The sequence below is a fragment of the Leucopleurus acutus genome (assembly GCF_964270905.1).
Source record: "Leucopleurus acutus genome assembly, chromosome: 5".
Taxonomy (NCBI): Eukaryota; Metazoa; Chordata; class Mammalia; order Artiodactyla; family Delphinidae; genus Leucopleurus; species Leucopleurus acutus.
Window position 1 is genome coordinate 129,114,631 of NC_139147.1, and position 15,581 is coordinate 129,130,211.

General features: G+C 35.5%; 1 protein-coding gene across 1 annotated transcript in view; it reads left to right on the forward strand.

The window, feature by feature from the left end:
• RYK (receptor like tyrosine kinase) overlaps positions 1-15,581 on the forward strand; it is a 101,056-nt gene that overhangs the window by 56,541 nt on the left and 28,934 nt on the right. Inside the window, exons 8-10 of the mRNA XM_082840073.1 lie at positions 2,757-2,882; positions 4,165-4,251; positions 9,687-9,756. Coding sequence (XP_082696199.1) covers positions 2,757-2,882; positions 4,165-4,251; positions 9,687-9,756 — 283 coding nt within the window. The remainder of the gene's footprint in view (positions 1-2,756; positions 2,883-4,164; positions 4,252-9,686; positions 9,757-15,581) is intronic.

The window sequence follows — 15,581 nt, forward strand, 5'->3', positions numbered from 1 at the left end:
ATTATATTAAGAGGGCTGCTGAACCATCTCTATACAAATTCAGAAGGAGGATTTTCAGGTAGTTAGATAGAATAAGCCACTGATCTCTATGAAGGCAGAGACTTGGATTTTAATGAATTATTTGATGGTCTCATGGGCTGTGGTTAGGACGTTACATTGTCTTCTGATCATGATGGGAAACTAGTTGCCATTAGAGTTGAGAATGGGGTCTGATTTCCTGTTTTTGAACAGGATATTGATGAAAGTTTTTATACTGTAACATGTAGATGTTTGGGGGAAAATAATCATTCTTAGAGTATAATTTAGACATAATGAGGACTCAGTCACCATACAAATAAGAAACTACACAATCATCAGGATAGACAGTGGACTACAAGTCAGGGCTCAACTCAATGGTGCCATTGATTAATGAGGTTCTTGTAGGCAATTAACTATTATCTCCCCTGGGCTGACATTTACTCTCTAGCAAACTAAAATTAAGGAGTATCTGTTCTTCACCCAGTGCCCTCTTGTGGTCTTTCAGTACTGTTTCTCATTAAGAAGTACCAGGATTCTTTGGAGAAATGGATGATTCCAGGACTGGGTCGGGAATGTGTAAGATAAACCTGGGACATTTGCTGAGCCAAAAATCCAGGAAGCTACTAAAGACAAGAGCTCCCCAAAATGGGACCATTGAGCATCAGAAAGAATAATGACTGCAGTGGATTGGTGAAGTGATGTAAATGTGAAATGTAAAAATGTGTAAAAATCCACAAGTTCGTAATGATACTTTTTAGAAAAATCAGTCATTATGGGAGTTAACTAAGACACCAAGTTAACTAAGACATTATTATGCCTTACTCTGACAACTGGCTACCTGAACTATTTCACAGTAACCAGATAGTGCTGGTTTATGAAGGAAAATGTTTTTTTACAGAAAAATCCCAGCTAATAAATGTGGAAGGAATGGTAGAATTAGAAAATCATACTTGCATCCCCTAATAAAATATTTGATTCAGGAAAAGTTCGTTAGTGTTTTAACCTATACAAACAAAGGGAAGTAGGGAACTTTACCATTTGAGGGATCAGAGTTTCACCGCCTGAATCCACTACTGAAACTTAGCATCATTAAAAGTAGGACAGCTAGTATTTTGTGCTCCCAGATGGAGTATTCTTGTCTCCCCTCCCCCTCCAAGAGTTAACCTGGATCTAATCAAGGCTGTAAAACTGACTTGCAGTTTACAAGAAATACAGGGATAGGGAAACAAGTTAGATGACACTAGAAGAGGCAGATGCTGGACATTCTCCAGGATAATTGACGCAGTTTCTTTAATAAGATGTGGCAAGAAAAACGAAAGGGAAGGAGGGGGCACTCTAGCTTAAAAGAAATCTAAGAGAAATCATAACAGCAGTTAACATCTCCACCAAGGAAAGAAAGACATAAGTTCCTCAGGAAATATAATGATAGATGTGAGAGTAGTCCAAACTATTTATAAGAAACACATCATTGCTTTTAATGTCTAGCTGTCAAGAATTGCTCATTAGAGTCAATTCTTGATGGTGCATATAACCTTAAAGAGGTAGATAGTAATTTATTATATATGCTAAAAGCAAAATGCATTTTAAAAAGTCAGTGGAAGTACATTTATTTGTTGACAAATTTTTTTATTTAGCACCAATAAGAAGTTTATTTGTTTTGTAGACATTACCTTAAGGAGATAGATACTTCATTTCTTATGTATGATAAAAACAAATAGTGCTTTTAAGAAAACCCAATGGAAATATATTTGTCTATAAATAAAAGAAGAAAGGAGCGGAAAAATTACTTGAAGACAAAATAGCCAAGAGTTTTCCAAAATAACAAAACACAACAGTCCACAGATGCAAGAAACTCAGAGAACTCCAGGAAGGATTAAACACTCATAAATGCACTCATAAATGCTCACATATGCACACACACCTAGACATATCATGGTCAAAGTGCTGATCAGTGGAATCAGGTTTTGTCAGCCTAATCCATCCATTATAAAGGTTTCCAAAGACTTTCATGTAGTTCTTCTAGCAGCCACTGATGACCGTTGTCCAAGTCCACCCATTCTTTACGGATTTTTCTTCCCCAAAATACTATTCCAGTGGGGATACCATTCCAATTTCTGCTTGCTAACACTAACTTTTATTCTGACTTTTTTTTTGTGCAATGAGAATTTTAATTGATGGCCAGAAATTTTGTTTTGCCGTCATCATATTAAGAATGAATGGGAATTAGGGAACTGAAAAACAAATATGAATCTCACAGTGGTATGACTAGGCTGTATGGATGCCAGAATGATTAAATCAATTATATGTTTTTTTAGAAAAGATATTTTTACAACATGTCTTCATTTGAAAAGGTTTTTTTTTGGTTAGGAGACTGTATTAGAAAATCTTTGGAGAGAAAAGCAGTCCATATGAGGGATTACATTAAATTCCATGAATCAAAGCTTGTTTCATTTGGCTGAAAAGCAGTTGAAGTGGTGGCAATATAATATTATTTTTAGTGTTTCTTGTTTTAATTCTGCATTTTAAGATTTTGGGATAGGTGGGAAAGTGTTTCTTGAAAATTTAGTATGGCCTTCATAAGTAATTCTCCCTGTTCGTGTGTGTGCCTTTTTCCATTTATGATTCTTACATTCATTCATTCCTGTGACTTGAGTCCTGAGGTTCTAACTGAACTAGTTGACCCTGATGCCATAATAAGGGTATTTATATTTCTTGGTTTGGCTTTGTTGGCTCCTCAGGTTATCCTACCTTGCGGATAGAGAAGAATGACCTGAGAAGTGTCACTCTTTTGGAGGCCAAAGCTAAGGTGAAGGATATCGCAATATCCAGGGAGAGGTTAACTCTAAAAGATGTACTCCAAGAAGGTATCTATTATCTCAAAATCAGGTTTTCAAGGAAGAAATGTTAGTAGTATAAAAATTTTTTTGTTTCAGAATTTAAGAATTTCATCTCATTTTGAGTTTAAGGCTAGAAAGCAGTGCACAATTTGTTTCCTCTATAACACTGATTTTTATTTTCCCTTTCTTTAGATTTTCAATTTGCCTTAATATGGACAGCTTTGGTGCAATTGTTGATTTTCAAGTATATTAAGGCATGATTATTAGTGTTTGTCACCTTTAAAGTATATTTTCTGTTTAGTTCTTGTCTGAAGGTGATCACTACCTAGCAGGACTCTTTGAAGCATTCTAAGTAATTCTCTCTGTGATGGAAAGTGTATGGGTTCTAGCAGAAGGCACATGCATGGGGATTGGAGTTATGCCCAACTTCCAATCCCAGTCCCACAATTTATTACCTACGTGACCTTGGGGAAATCATTTCCTGTTTTCCATGTCCAGTTTCCTCTTCTCTAAATTTGGACTCCGTTGTCTGCTCTTAGACAGTTATGAAGATTAGATGAACTGATGTTCATTAAATGAACTAGCACATGATAGGTGTTTGAGAGATAGGACACTGCCCTTCCCCCTCTTGCTGGTCCTTGCTTTCTTTTTTGAGTTTCAAGGTATTGATTGGGGAGAATGCTGAAAAAAGAAGACAGAAATTAATAATAAAATACTTTATTGAGCTCTTCAAGTTGTTAAATAGAGAATTACTTTTTCCCCCCCTTCCATAACTCAGTTTGGAATGTTTTGGATGCATGTGAGTCATTCTGAATTCATCTGTTTGGTTGAGATACTTGTAGGTCAGTCAAAGCCAAGGGAGGGGCTTGAACTGTCTCCAGTGGCAAATAGTAATTAATGGAAGCAGATTTTTTTGGTGTTTTTGAATGTATGAGGAGAGTCCATTTTTCTCCTTTGTCGTTGCTCTGAGGCTAAGCCTAGAAACTCATAAATGTCTCTACGGATACCCCATTACTGAGCTCCAGTGCTCCTGTGTATATCATTAGTTTATTTAGGATATTTCAGAATGAATTCTCATATATAGTTTAAATTTGGTATTTCAAAAGGCAAGTTAAGATATTTTGTAGTTAAAAAGAGCCTTTAACAGTCATTAAAAAACAAAGATTTGAGTCTTTTTATGCTAGGGCTGGAGTAATGTTGATCACATTTTCCCTTGTTATGTTTAAGTTGTATTGTGCCAGAAAGTTTTGTACTTATAGTTTTATGAATGTTATCATATGATCTCAATAATTATTATTTTTCCTTTTAGGTACTTTTGGGCGTATTTTCCATGGGATTTTAGTAGATGAAAAAGATCCAAATAAGGAAAAACAAGCATTTGTAAAAACAGTTAAAGGTAAGATTTTATTTCCCATTCCGTTTCCATACTGCTTTTCTGTCTAAGGTGGCTTATGTCAGCAAAATTGTTTCAGATTTTCAGTGTGTGCCAGACCTTAATCATTAATCAGTCCATGTTAATTTAGCTCATACAATCTAAACTTTTAGGAGATTTGTGTTGTTTTCATTAAGGTATAGAACATAGAAGCTAATAAATTAAGACATTATATATTTATTAGATATTACTCAGGCTTCTAAATAAACTGTATCCACTTGACTTCATTTTTGCTATATCTAATATTATGTTTTTCCTAGGTTAAAATTCTTTGGTTTTTCCTTCTTAAAAAACATTGATAGTAGTTTTCCCTCCATCTCAGCACCCCTCCACCCCCAATACTGAGGACTTATAAAGAAAAAAAATGACCCCCAGACCCACTGAACCTTATGTGAATAGGTGCTATTTGCCTTTCTCTCACTCCCTCTCCTTCCTTTTTTTTGCTGTGTGTGTGTGTGTGTGTGTGTGTGTGTGTGTGTGTGTGTGTGTATTATTTCTTGGTAGAGTTTTGCAGGTATAGCTGTAGTTGGAATTGCTGCCCCATGAGGTGTTTACATTTAAAATATTGATAGTTGTTGCCAGATTGTTTTCTAAAAGGTAGTGATAGTTTATATTTTCATGAACAGAATACCTATTTTCACATATTCTCCTTTTGGAGAAATGTGATGCTTAATTTTTCACTTACTGATTTCACTTACTGATTTATATAAAATTTTCAGTTAGAGATTCCCTATCAACATATACTAGAATGTTTTTATATGGCTTATTGCCTAATACTGGTAAATTAGCAAGTCCTTTTATAATATTAGAATTTTAATGATTTATAACTGATTTGTATATTTAAGCTTTGTAAAAGCTTCAATAATTCTTAGGTAAGTCTATTTGCTCATTTTAAGAGAGAAAATGTAATTTAAAGAGTGCTTAATGTCTGACAGTGTCTGATGTAAGTTGAAATAACTAGTTATTAATTTTGGAAAAACAAATTTAGCATTCCAAATGCAGAAATTGAGGGCAAAATTAAATTCAGTTTTGTGAGTAGGAGGTGACAATTTTGTGAAGCTCACAAAGTTAATTTATAAGAACTTATGTTTCTAAATTTAGTTAAAGGAATTCTTAGGAAGCATGAAAGGTTTGTGTTTATTGTTTCTAAAAAGTTGGGTTGTACTGATCTAACAAAAAAACTTTGGAATTTGATTTCTTTTAATTTAGCAAAATTGCTTGTTTAAGGATGCTATAAACACACACTTTCTTCTTTCTAAACAGATGGTTTAACTTACTGTTAAGTAAGTTAACAGTTAATAAAATGAATTTATTCATTCACTTCTCCTAACCCCAAAACACTTCTAAAGATTGAATTTTAGGTTTGGTCCCACTAGGTTTTCTGACTAGTTTTGAAGGATACTTTACATATTACTCTTGGTAGATGTAAAATTTGAGCCCTAAGTTTAATAATGTCTGCCTTTTGTTACAGTTTCTCCATTTTTTAAAGGAAACATTCCCCCTTAATTCTAATATTTCTTCTGGGGTTTGTAAATATTCTATGGATAATTTAGAACTGGGATATTATTAATTTGTTCTGAAGGAATGTTGAATTAACAAAAGAGGTTTCTGTATAGAATTGGGTTGATTTAGGATTGGAAATGGGGGGAAAGGAAATAATAGTGATAAGAAAACACAATGCAGATACTGGGACTGTTTCACAAGATAAGATTTCTCTTTCCATGTACCTTTGAATTGTAGTCACTTGCTTGTTTCTCTGTCTTACCACTGTAATTATAATGTTCTCTCTGAGCTAGATGGAAACAAGAGAAAGCATAGTGAGTCCTTAGCCAAGATGTGGTCATGATTTGCGTGGGAAACACAGAGGAAGTGTACTGACCACGGTATTTGCTTTAAAATTGTTAGATAACTCCACATGATTGAGTGTCTTTGAGATTTATTCTTTTGGAATGTTATTTTTTAATTGAAGCTACGTAGAGTTGACAAAGTTCTTTCACAAATATGTATGCTTTGTTACATGCTATACAATTAGAAGTAGAGCTAAAAATGCAAAAATTTTTTAAAAGATCAGTTACTTTACCTTTATTTTTTAACTTATTTATTTTTATATTTATTTTATTTATTTATTTGGTTGCACCAGGTCTTAGTTGCAGCAGGTGGGCTCCTTAGTTGTGGCTCACCTGCTCCTTAGTTGCAGCTCGCCAACTCCTCAGTTGCGGCATGTGAACTCTAAGTTATAGCATGTGAACTCTTAGTTGTGGCATGCATGTGGGGTCTAGTTCCCTGATGGGAATCGAACCCGGGCCCCCTGCATTGGGAGCGTGGAGTCTTAACCACTGCACCACTAGGGAAGTCCCTAACTTTGCTTTTAGGCATAAGCAGGAAATTGGAGTTTGGCTTCTTAAAAGTTATCATTTTTCGCAGAGACTTAACGGATATCCCAATATAAATTTCCAGAGATTGAAATTAGGAATCTGAATTTCACACAGTGAATATTGTGAAATTGAATTCCATGAAATAAATGAATTAATTTGAGGTTATTTGTATTAAGTTCTTGTTTTCTTTTATAGCTTCTAATTTTTTACAAATTAGAAATAAGTAGGGTTTTGTAAAAATCATTTTGTTCTTGTAACTTTTAGAATATAAATTATTGTATAGTATTCTTTTCAAATGTATACATCTTAAAGATAGACCTTTCAGTATTTAAAATTATAAGACTAGGACCAGACTGGGTAAGGTGTCCAGGAAAATGATTCTTTTCTTACTAAATGTATAAAATTATTTTTTCTCCAAAGTTTCCTTAGCTCATTATCCAGCTCAAGTGTCCCCGGCTTAATAGAACATGCTTATCAAAGTTAAAAACTTAAAAAATTATGCAAAAAATGACACATCCTGAAATTACCTTTCATTTTACTTGGATCTCTGTACCAGTTGACAAGAAGGTAAACTCTTACCAAATGGGTACAGACCTCCAACTATTACTAGTTTTCAGTTCTAAAAAGATCCTTCCAGGGCTTCCCTGGTGGCGCAGTGGTTGAGAGTCCGCCTGCTGATGCAGGGGACGCGGGTTCGTGCCCCGGTCCGGGAAGATCCCACGTGCCATGGAGCAGCTGGGCCCGTGAGCCATGGCCACTGAGCCTGTGCGTCCAGAGCCTGTGCTCTGCAACGGGAGAGGCCACAGCAGTGAGAGGCCTGCGTACCGCAAAAAAAAAAAAAAAAAAAAAAAAAGATCCTTCCAGTCCCCAAATAGTTCTGGCCATAATTTTATTAACACTTATTTAGATTACAGAAAGAGTAAAAAGGCATATTCTGCCATTTACTAAATCCTAAATTTTAAGCAGTTTTTAAACAACTAGAGTTTATTTCAGCAGACATTGAGGTAAAGTGCTTTTTCAAAGAAGAAGCAAGTATTCCAAGTCCTTGGCTTTTTGTCTACCCATTTTGTAGTCCTACAAAAGTTTTAACTAAGTGAAGTGGTCTGGAAAGGGAACACTAATATCACGTAATGAGAGAGGGAGTGATTCCACGGTTTAGTCTTGGAAGTAAATGAAATTGACTATTTCTCAGCTTTGACAGCTCCACTTTTAAGGATTGAGTGTATAATCATGGTGCCTGAGTTTAGAGGTCTGGATTTTACTGTTGGTTTAGCATTTTACTAGGTAGGGCTGGGAGGTGGATCTTGGCTTTGCCCATCTTTCTATCTTCTTCTCCCTCGTACTGCATTGATCAGAAGATCTATAAATTATTATTACTATTTTTTAAATTGTTGGCATACAAATCTATTATTGGCTTCTTTGAAAGTATTTTTAAGGGTATACTGTTAATTTTGTTTTTGATATTTAAAAACCATTAAAAAAATTAAAACTCATTTTCAATTTTATAATGAAAATATACTATTCACTTAATGGAAATGTTCTTTTCAGACAGGGGAGAAAATCTTCTATACTTATTAAAATAGTGGTCCCTATAAGAGAAGGCATCCTTGTAGATTTGTGCAAATATTTAATGGCTTCAAATTCTTTTGAAGGTGCACACTAAAGATATTGGTAAATTGCATTATCATGTTTTATTTCAAAAACATTGAACTAAAAGCCAATTTTAGTTCTGTTTGTTACCTGGACCAAAAACCATGAGTTCAGAAGCTAAAAATAAAATGGAATAATCATGCTAATTTGGGCTATTATATGAAAATTAAATCTTTTTCTACCAATATAATAGTAGTTCTTTTTGTTTGTTTAACCACATAGAGGTAAGAAGAAGAAAACAATAAAATGCACCACAATCTCCAGTCAGAACTCCTGTGGTCATTTTTTTCTAATTCTATGTTTGTAAGGTTAGAAAATTTAAACAGGACAGAAAGGTGCAAAATGTAAATTCTCGCATCTCTAAAAGTAACCACCGTAAACAATTTCCTATGATTCCCTCTGTGAGTAAGAAGAAAAACACAGCCAAATATATCTAATTTTCCAAATAAATTTGATTTTGAAATATAACTGATCGCACAAACACAGTTTTTCATCTTGCTTTTAAAATTTAATATGTCTTGCAGATTTTCCTCTGTCAGTACATGTAAATCTGACTTTTTTTTCTTAAGGTAGCTGCATATTATTCTTACGTGCTAATTTAACTAGTTCTCTGTGATGGGCACTTTGGTCTTTGGTTGTGTTGAGTTTTTTTGTTGTTATAATTGAACAGTATTCTTGTTATGTTATATATAGATGAGCTTTTATGAGTAGACTCTTAGCAGTGGGATTGATGATGGTAAAAGGTATTAAAAATTTTGTTAGATGTTGTTTCCCCCACCTACCCAAGATACTGTGGATGAGCCTGTTTCCTCACACTCTTGCCCAAACTGACAGGTAGCTGACTTTTTTGTCTCTTCCAATCTGCTGAGGAAAATGGCATCTCCTCGTTTAATTTGCATTTCTTTACTGAGGAATGAAGCAGAAAGTCGTTTTTTTAATTTTGTTGGTCATTTGTGTTGTTTTTTAGTAAACTATATGTTTATATCCTTTGCCTCTTTTTCAGATTTTTTCTTATTGTATGAGTTCTTTAAAGAAGGGGGGAAAAGACGAAATCAGCCCTTTATATGCCTTATGTGTTACAGATATTTTTCCAGTCTGTTATTACTTTGTCTGCTTTATTTCTGGAACCTTACTTAGTTTCTGATTTTTACGTAGTCAAACTTATCCTTAATGGCATCTGCAAATGTTGACCTTGTCAATGAGACTCTACCTACTACAATAGAATTTTAGGCTAGACCTATTTAGATTTGCTTGTAACTTTTGATGAAATTTACCATACAGTTAGAGATAGTTACTTACTAATACCAGAAAATATTGATGTCATATGTATAATATTATCATACTATATATGACAGTGTCTTTTTCTTTATGTAGATCAAGCTTCTGAAATTCAGGTGACAATGATGCTCACTGAAAGTTGTAAGCTACGAGGTCTTCATCACAGGTGAGAGGAGAAGCCACCCAGCATTGTGTTAAGCATGGTAGCATTGTATGCTACATTTTTAAGAATGTTGTAATGTGCTGTTAATAGAAAGCATTTCTGGAATAGCTTAATTTGTTTTTTTCCTGAATATAAAAGTGAAATGCATGCTCATTGCACAAAATTTTAAAACACAGTAAAATATAAAGAAGAGTATGTAAGCCCACATCTGGATAATTATAGCTGAGCTTTCAGGAAAGAGTTTATATTTATGTGCATCTTTCCCTTTAAAAAGTAGGATAATGATATACATATGCTAAAAAATATTTGTTATGAAATGTTGAACATGTAGAGTACCAAAGAAAAGAATAATAAACACCAGTAAGCCCACTTCCTGAATACATTGGTGGTTAACATTTGCCATTTTTGCTGTGCATGTTTATGTATCTATCATCTATTTAGTTAGATATAGATAGATATTTGCAAGTGTGGAAATATTTTAAACTAAATTGGATATCTTAGCACTTTCAATGCATTTCCAGCATGCATTTTCCAAAAAGTTGAGGACATTTTTCTATATAATCACAATACCATTATCTTTAACAAGGTTAACACACTTCTTGATATATGGCAAAACAATGTATCTAACTTTTCATGTAAGTAACTATAAATTCACATCCACATTTAAAAAGACTACATAGTAGTTCATTGAATGGATGCACCACATTTTATTTAACCAGTCTCTTATCATTAGTTTGCAATATGATTTTTAAAAAATACTTACAGTTCTGTATATGAAGAACTTTTTTAAAAAGCTTTATATCAGTCCTTTTCACAGAGCTATAATAAGAGATTCTATCTTCTGAGCCAAAAAGGGCATAATTATAGTATCACAATGTGCAGTATCAATATTTGGGCAAGGTTTTTGTTGTTGTTGTTTTAAAGCACTATACAGAGTCAGCTTAATTTGTGTGCCTACTGAAAATTTGATCACATATGTTTAAAAAATGGAATGGTGACCATCATTGTTGGAAGATATTTATGGACTTCTGGAAAAAAAAGAAAGTGATGTGTGCAAAAGGCATTATGCATTGTAATTTCTGTGTACTTTGAGCAGTTACTTGAGTTCTGCCAAAAAATAAGATGACTGTGCAGAGTTTTATTTTTGAATTTTATTTATACTTTGGTTCATAGTCAAAAGAATTTGAGAACCTAAAAAGAAGGCAGCTATAGTAAGATCAATAAAATGGTAATGAAAATGAACTTGAGTTTTTTGGCATTGTGATGGTGGAAAAGAAGACAAATAAGCCAACATTAAGGAGACAATTATTTTTACTGTGATTGAACATAGAACAACTCAGCTTCTGGGCAAGCAAGGCTGAAGGAAACAAAGTTTGATACATCTCAGTATTAGAAGGGAAGGAAATGTACATGTTTCTTGGGGAGAAAACTTTTTCTGGTTTCACATTCTGGGACAGATGTCATTAGCTTTATCATATACTTGGGACATTGATTAAGATAATGAACAGATATACTTTTTAGTTTCATTGAAAATAAAAAAGCCAGAGACCTTTGAAAAAAATTGACCACACAGTAATGAGGGACTAAAGATGTCCTTTTGAAGGGTTAAAGTCATGTGATTTAAGAATGTTACCTTCCATTGACCTGATTCACTGATTCATTCCAAGAATAGAAGTCCTTTGCAGAGGAATGGATAGATAACTGACCCTTTAGACTATATTTTCTAAAAAAAAAAAAAACACACACACACATTTTGTTTCCTCTGAGTAACAAAGCAAGAACTGGGTAATGATCAATTGGGAATGTCCTTTTTGACAATGTTTGGAGTACTTGATTTATTATGCTGACCCTAGCAGGAAGAACCAGAGTGTTTAATACTAGTATGTAATGTTAACCTAGTACTTACGTACTTAGCTAGTATTCTTACCTTGATGAAAGGTCTGTACCACATCAGCACAGAAGTGGGTGGCAGGGATATAGAGAAAGCCAGGATTTTCTCAAGAAGCAGTTTTATATCCACAGTAGCCCAAAGGTGCTTTGGCTGAAAAATGTTCAGAGCAAGTATTTGCAGCATTTTCTCAGGCAGCTTTAAGCTATAGGATTTTCCAGCATCCAACTAGGATGAATTAGTAGCCCCAGGATACACTTAGGTGGTGGAATGGGATGACTTATACTGAATTAGGGTTATTTGTTACTGTACGTTCAGTGATTAGGGAATGTCTTCTAAAGGCAAGTTATGGTTTGATCCTGGTTAATTGTTCTTCCTCATCATAAAGTGATACCAGGACTCCTGGTTTTTAATGAGCAAAACACATTGTCAATGTGTAGAAAGTATATGGTTCTTTCTACTCACTGTAGCAATTTATTTCATTTTTAAGGGGACTAGGGCCTATAACACATTTCTTTTGACCCCTGATGTCTAGACTGTTCATGGCTCTGTGTATGCATACGTTCTCATTCATTAAGTGCCCATTTTGCACTTGGAACACTGCTAGGCATGAGGGTTAAAAATGAAATAATGGGGGCTTCCCTGGTGGCGCAGTGGTTGAGAGTCCGCCTGCCGATGCAGGGGACGCGGGTTCGTGCCCCGGTCTGGGAGGATCCCGCATGCCGCGGAGCGGCTGGGCCCGTGAGCCATGGCCGCTGGGCCTGCGCGTCCGGAGCCTGTGTTCCGCAACGGGAGAGGCCACAACAGTGAGAGGCCCACGTACGGCAAAAAAAAAAAAAAAAAAAAAAAAAAAAAAAAATGAAATAATGGGCTTACCTGGTGGCGCAGTTGTTGGGAGTCCGCCTGCCGATGCAGGGGACACAGGTTTGTGCCCCGGTCCGGGAAGATCCCACATGCCGCGGAGCGGCTCGTCCCGTGACCCATGGCCATTGAGCCTGAGCGTCCGGAGCCTGTGCTCCGCAACGGGAGAGGCCACAACAGTGAGAGGCGCGCGTACCGCAAAAAAAATTAAAAAAGAAATAATGATCTTCAGTGATCATATTATAGAATTTATCAAGCAAACTCAATACACTCAGCAAGAAATGACACCTAGTTTCTGATTTTACCCTTTTTAAAAAACTAGTTTTGGTATGTAATTCATCATGTTTACTTCCTGTTTTAACATTCCGTGATTAAGAGTTTTAAAGTGTTGAAATATTTTAAAGCATCTTGAAATTCTTTCTTTTCATTCCTTTTTCCACTGGAATTTTTTAGAATAATTTTTATTATAAGTTAAAATAGCTGTATAAATAAAAGATAGCTGTTGATCTATTTAAATTCCATCAGACATGCTTTATAAAAAGTACTCAAGCTATTTCTGCTTGTAGTTTGACTCTCCATTGGCCCAAGGGTGCCTGATGATGGGCACTTTGCTGAATGCCTCATGGCTCTCACTCTGCAGGCACGCTCGGCAAGACTGAGAACTGGACCAGTTCTTGCCTCAAGTCCCTGCAGAACCTGCCTTTCCTCTATAGCACCTGCTTCTGCCTCATCCGCTCTTCTTATGGATCCCATATCTTCCTCTTTATCTTCCTGTCCTTTATAAACTGGGCAGAATGAAGAGCAGCCATTTATTCTTTGAAATATTTTCATGCAGCTTCTTACTTCTCCCGGAGGGCTTTTAATCCTCTGGTGATAGAATAAGTGATTTGATCTCATCCAGCAAACTTCCTGTGTTTCGGTCAGATTCCTTTAACTTTGCTCAGTGAATTTCAGTCATGAGGAAAGGTACAGAGAAATAATTTTGGGAGGGTTAAAGAGATTGGGCAGCTCTTCATATTACTCCTGAAATCATGGTAGGCAGTTAAACCTGAGTGCACACCTGCTGTAGTCATTTTTTCCCACTTTTATTGAGAAATAATTGACATACCTCAGTGTATAAGTTTAAAACATACAGCATGATGATTTGATTTACATATATTGTGAAATGATTACCATGGTAGGTTCAGCTAACATCCATGTTTTCATATAGATACAATAAAAGGGAAAGAAAGAAGAAAGAAAATTTTCTCCTTGTGATGAGAGCTCTTGGGATTTACTCTCTTACCCACTGTCCTGTATATCACACAGCAGTGTTAGCTATAGTCGTCAGGTTGTACAGTACATCCCTAGTACTTATTTATAATTGGAAGTTTGTACCTTTGACTGCCTTCCTCCAGTTCCCCCTCCCTCCATCCTCCTGCTATAGTCATTTTAGTATGTGTGGGTCTCGGTGTGAAAAGAGACTCTGTCTTGCTGCCCTGGGAGGGAATGTCCAGTGATCCAGTAGAAAACATAAGGTTTTTAGAATCAGATGAAGATTTGAATTTTTTCCACTCTGTGCTGGCTGTTTGTCCTTGGCAAATTACCTCACCCCTTACCACCTTCATGGATTCCCTCGCCTGTAAAGTGGGACTAATCATCACTGCCACTCTTGGGCTGTAAGGCAAGCAGAAGCCTTACAGAGAAGTTGCCGCATACAGGTTTACTGATCTCTGAGTCCTCATTTTCCCGGCTCCTCAGGGTCAGTGCTTTCCCTGTTAGTAACTCCTGCACAGCAGGAGGGGGGCCCCACAGCTTTCACTTCTGCACTGTTAGGCCAGAATCGTGTGACTGTGGTTTTAAAAGAGATACATACTCAATTGAGACAATTTAGGAAATACAGAAAAGCAAGGTAGAAATGATCTAAAGTCTCGCAACTCAAAAACAACAACTCTTGGCATACTTCTGTGCAGAGTTGTATTTGCCCCCATACTTGTAATTATCCTGCAAGCATATGTGAATTTTGTATCTTGCTTTCCTATAAGTAAGCTTTTATTCATATTCTTGTAACATCCCTTTGTGACTATTTAATTGTTATATACCATCCTATTATTTGGCTGTACTTCCTTACTTTTGGACAGTCTTGTTGTTTGCAGCTTTTACTATTAATACTGCATTAACTATCCTTGTTCATATAGCTTTCATATGTTTAATAATATTTCCTTATTAATATCCTTAGAGGCAGAATTTTCCAAGTTAAGGAGGAGGAATGTTTTTCAGCTTGTTGTTTGGTGTTACTTACCAGATATTTATTAAATGCTTATTTCTGTGGCACAGAATACAAAGCATTGGGTGTAAAAAAGGAGTTCACTTTAGTTTTTGCCATCTAGGAATTTTCAGCTTAGTGGGGGAAATGAGGTAATTATGTAAAAAGTTACATAGCCTTGGGAAAAATTAACAGTTATTTCCAGGTACCAATGGAAGAGGTGTCATTAGGCAATAGGATGAAAGTATGTGTGCCATGGAGATTTTAAAAGGAACAAGATTTTTTTTTACTGCATGCTTGGCCTTATTTGTATATCAACGCAACATTGTATGGCTGGTGGGATCCCCATGTTAGAGGTATGGAAGCTAAGGCCAAGAGAGATGGTCACACAGACAGTAAATGGTAAATTTAGGATTTAGAAATCCCATGTGACCTGCTAAGAACTTCTTGGCTTTTTGTGACAGTTTCAAGCTCTTGATTATCATATTCTTTTCTGCAGACTTGCGTTGGGGCCCCCTTTTTTTTTTCTTTTTTAAGCGTGATAATGAACCAAATGGGCTGTTATCATATGCTCATGGTCAACTCATTTTTTAGGTCCCTTTGATTACCCTTTAGAGTAGAGATTTAGTGTGGCTAGAGTGTGTCTTAAGAGAATCTAGTCCACAGGAAACAACTTCTGAGTTTATAATTTTTCCCTATCAAGAAAGTGGGTATGTGGAAAACATTAAAGTCCAGTCTAAAAGAGCATTTATAATTTTACATTTTTAATGGTTATATGTTTTTAAGTAAGTTTGAGATTTTCTTGTTTTGTTTTAGGTTATCTTTATTTTATTA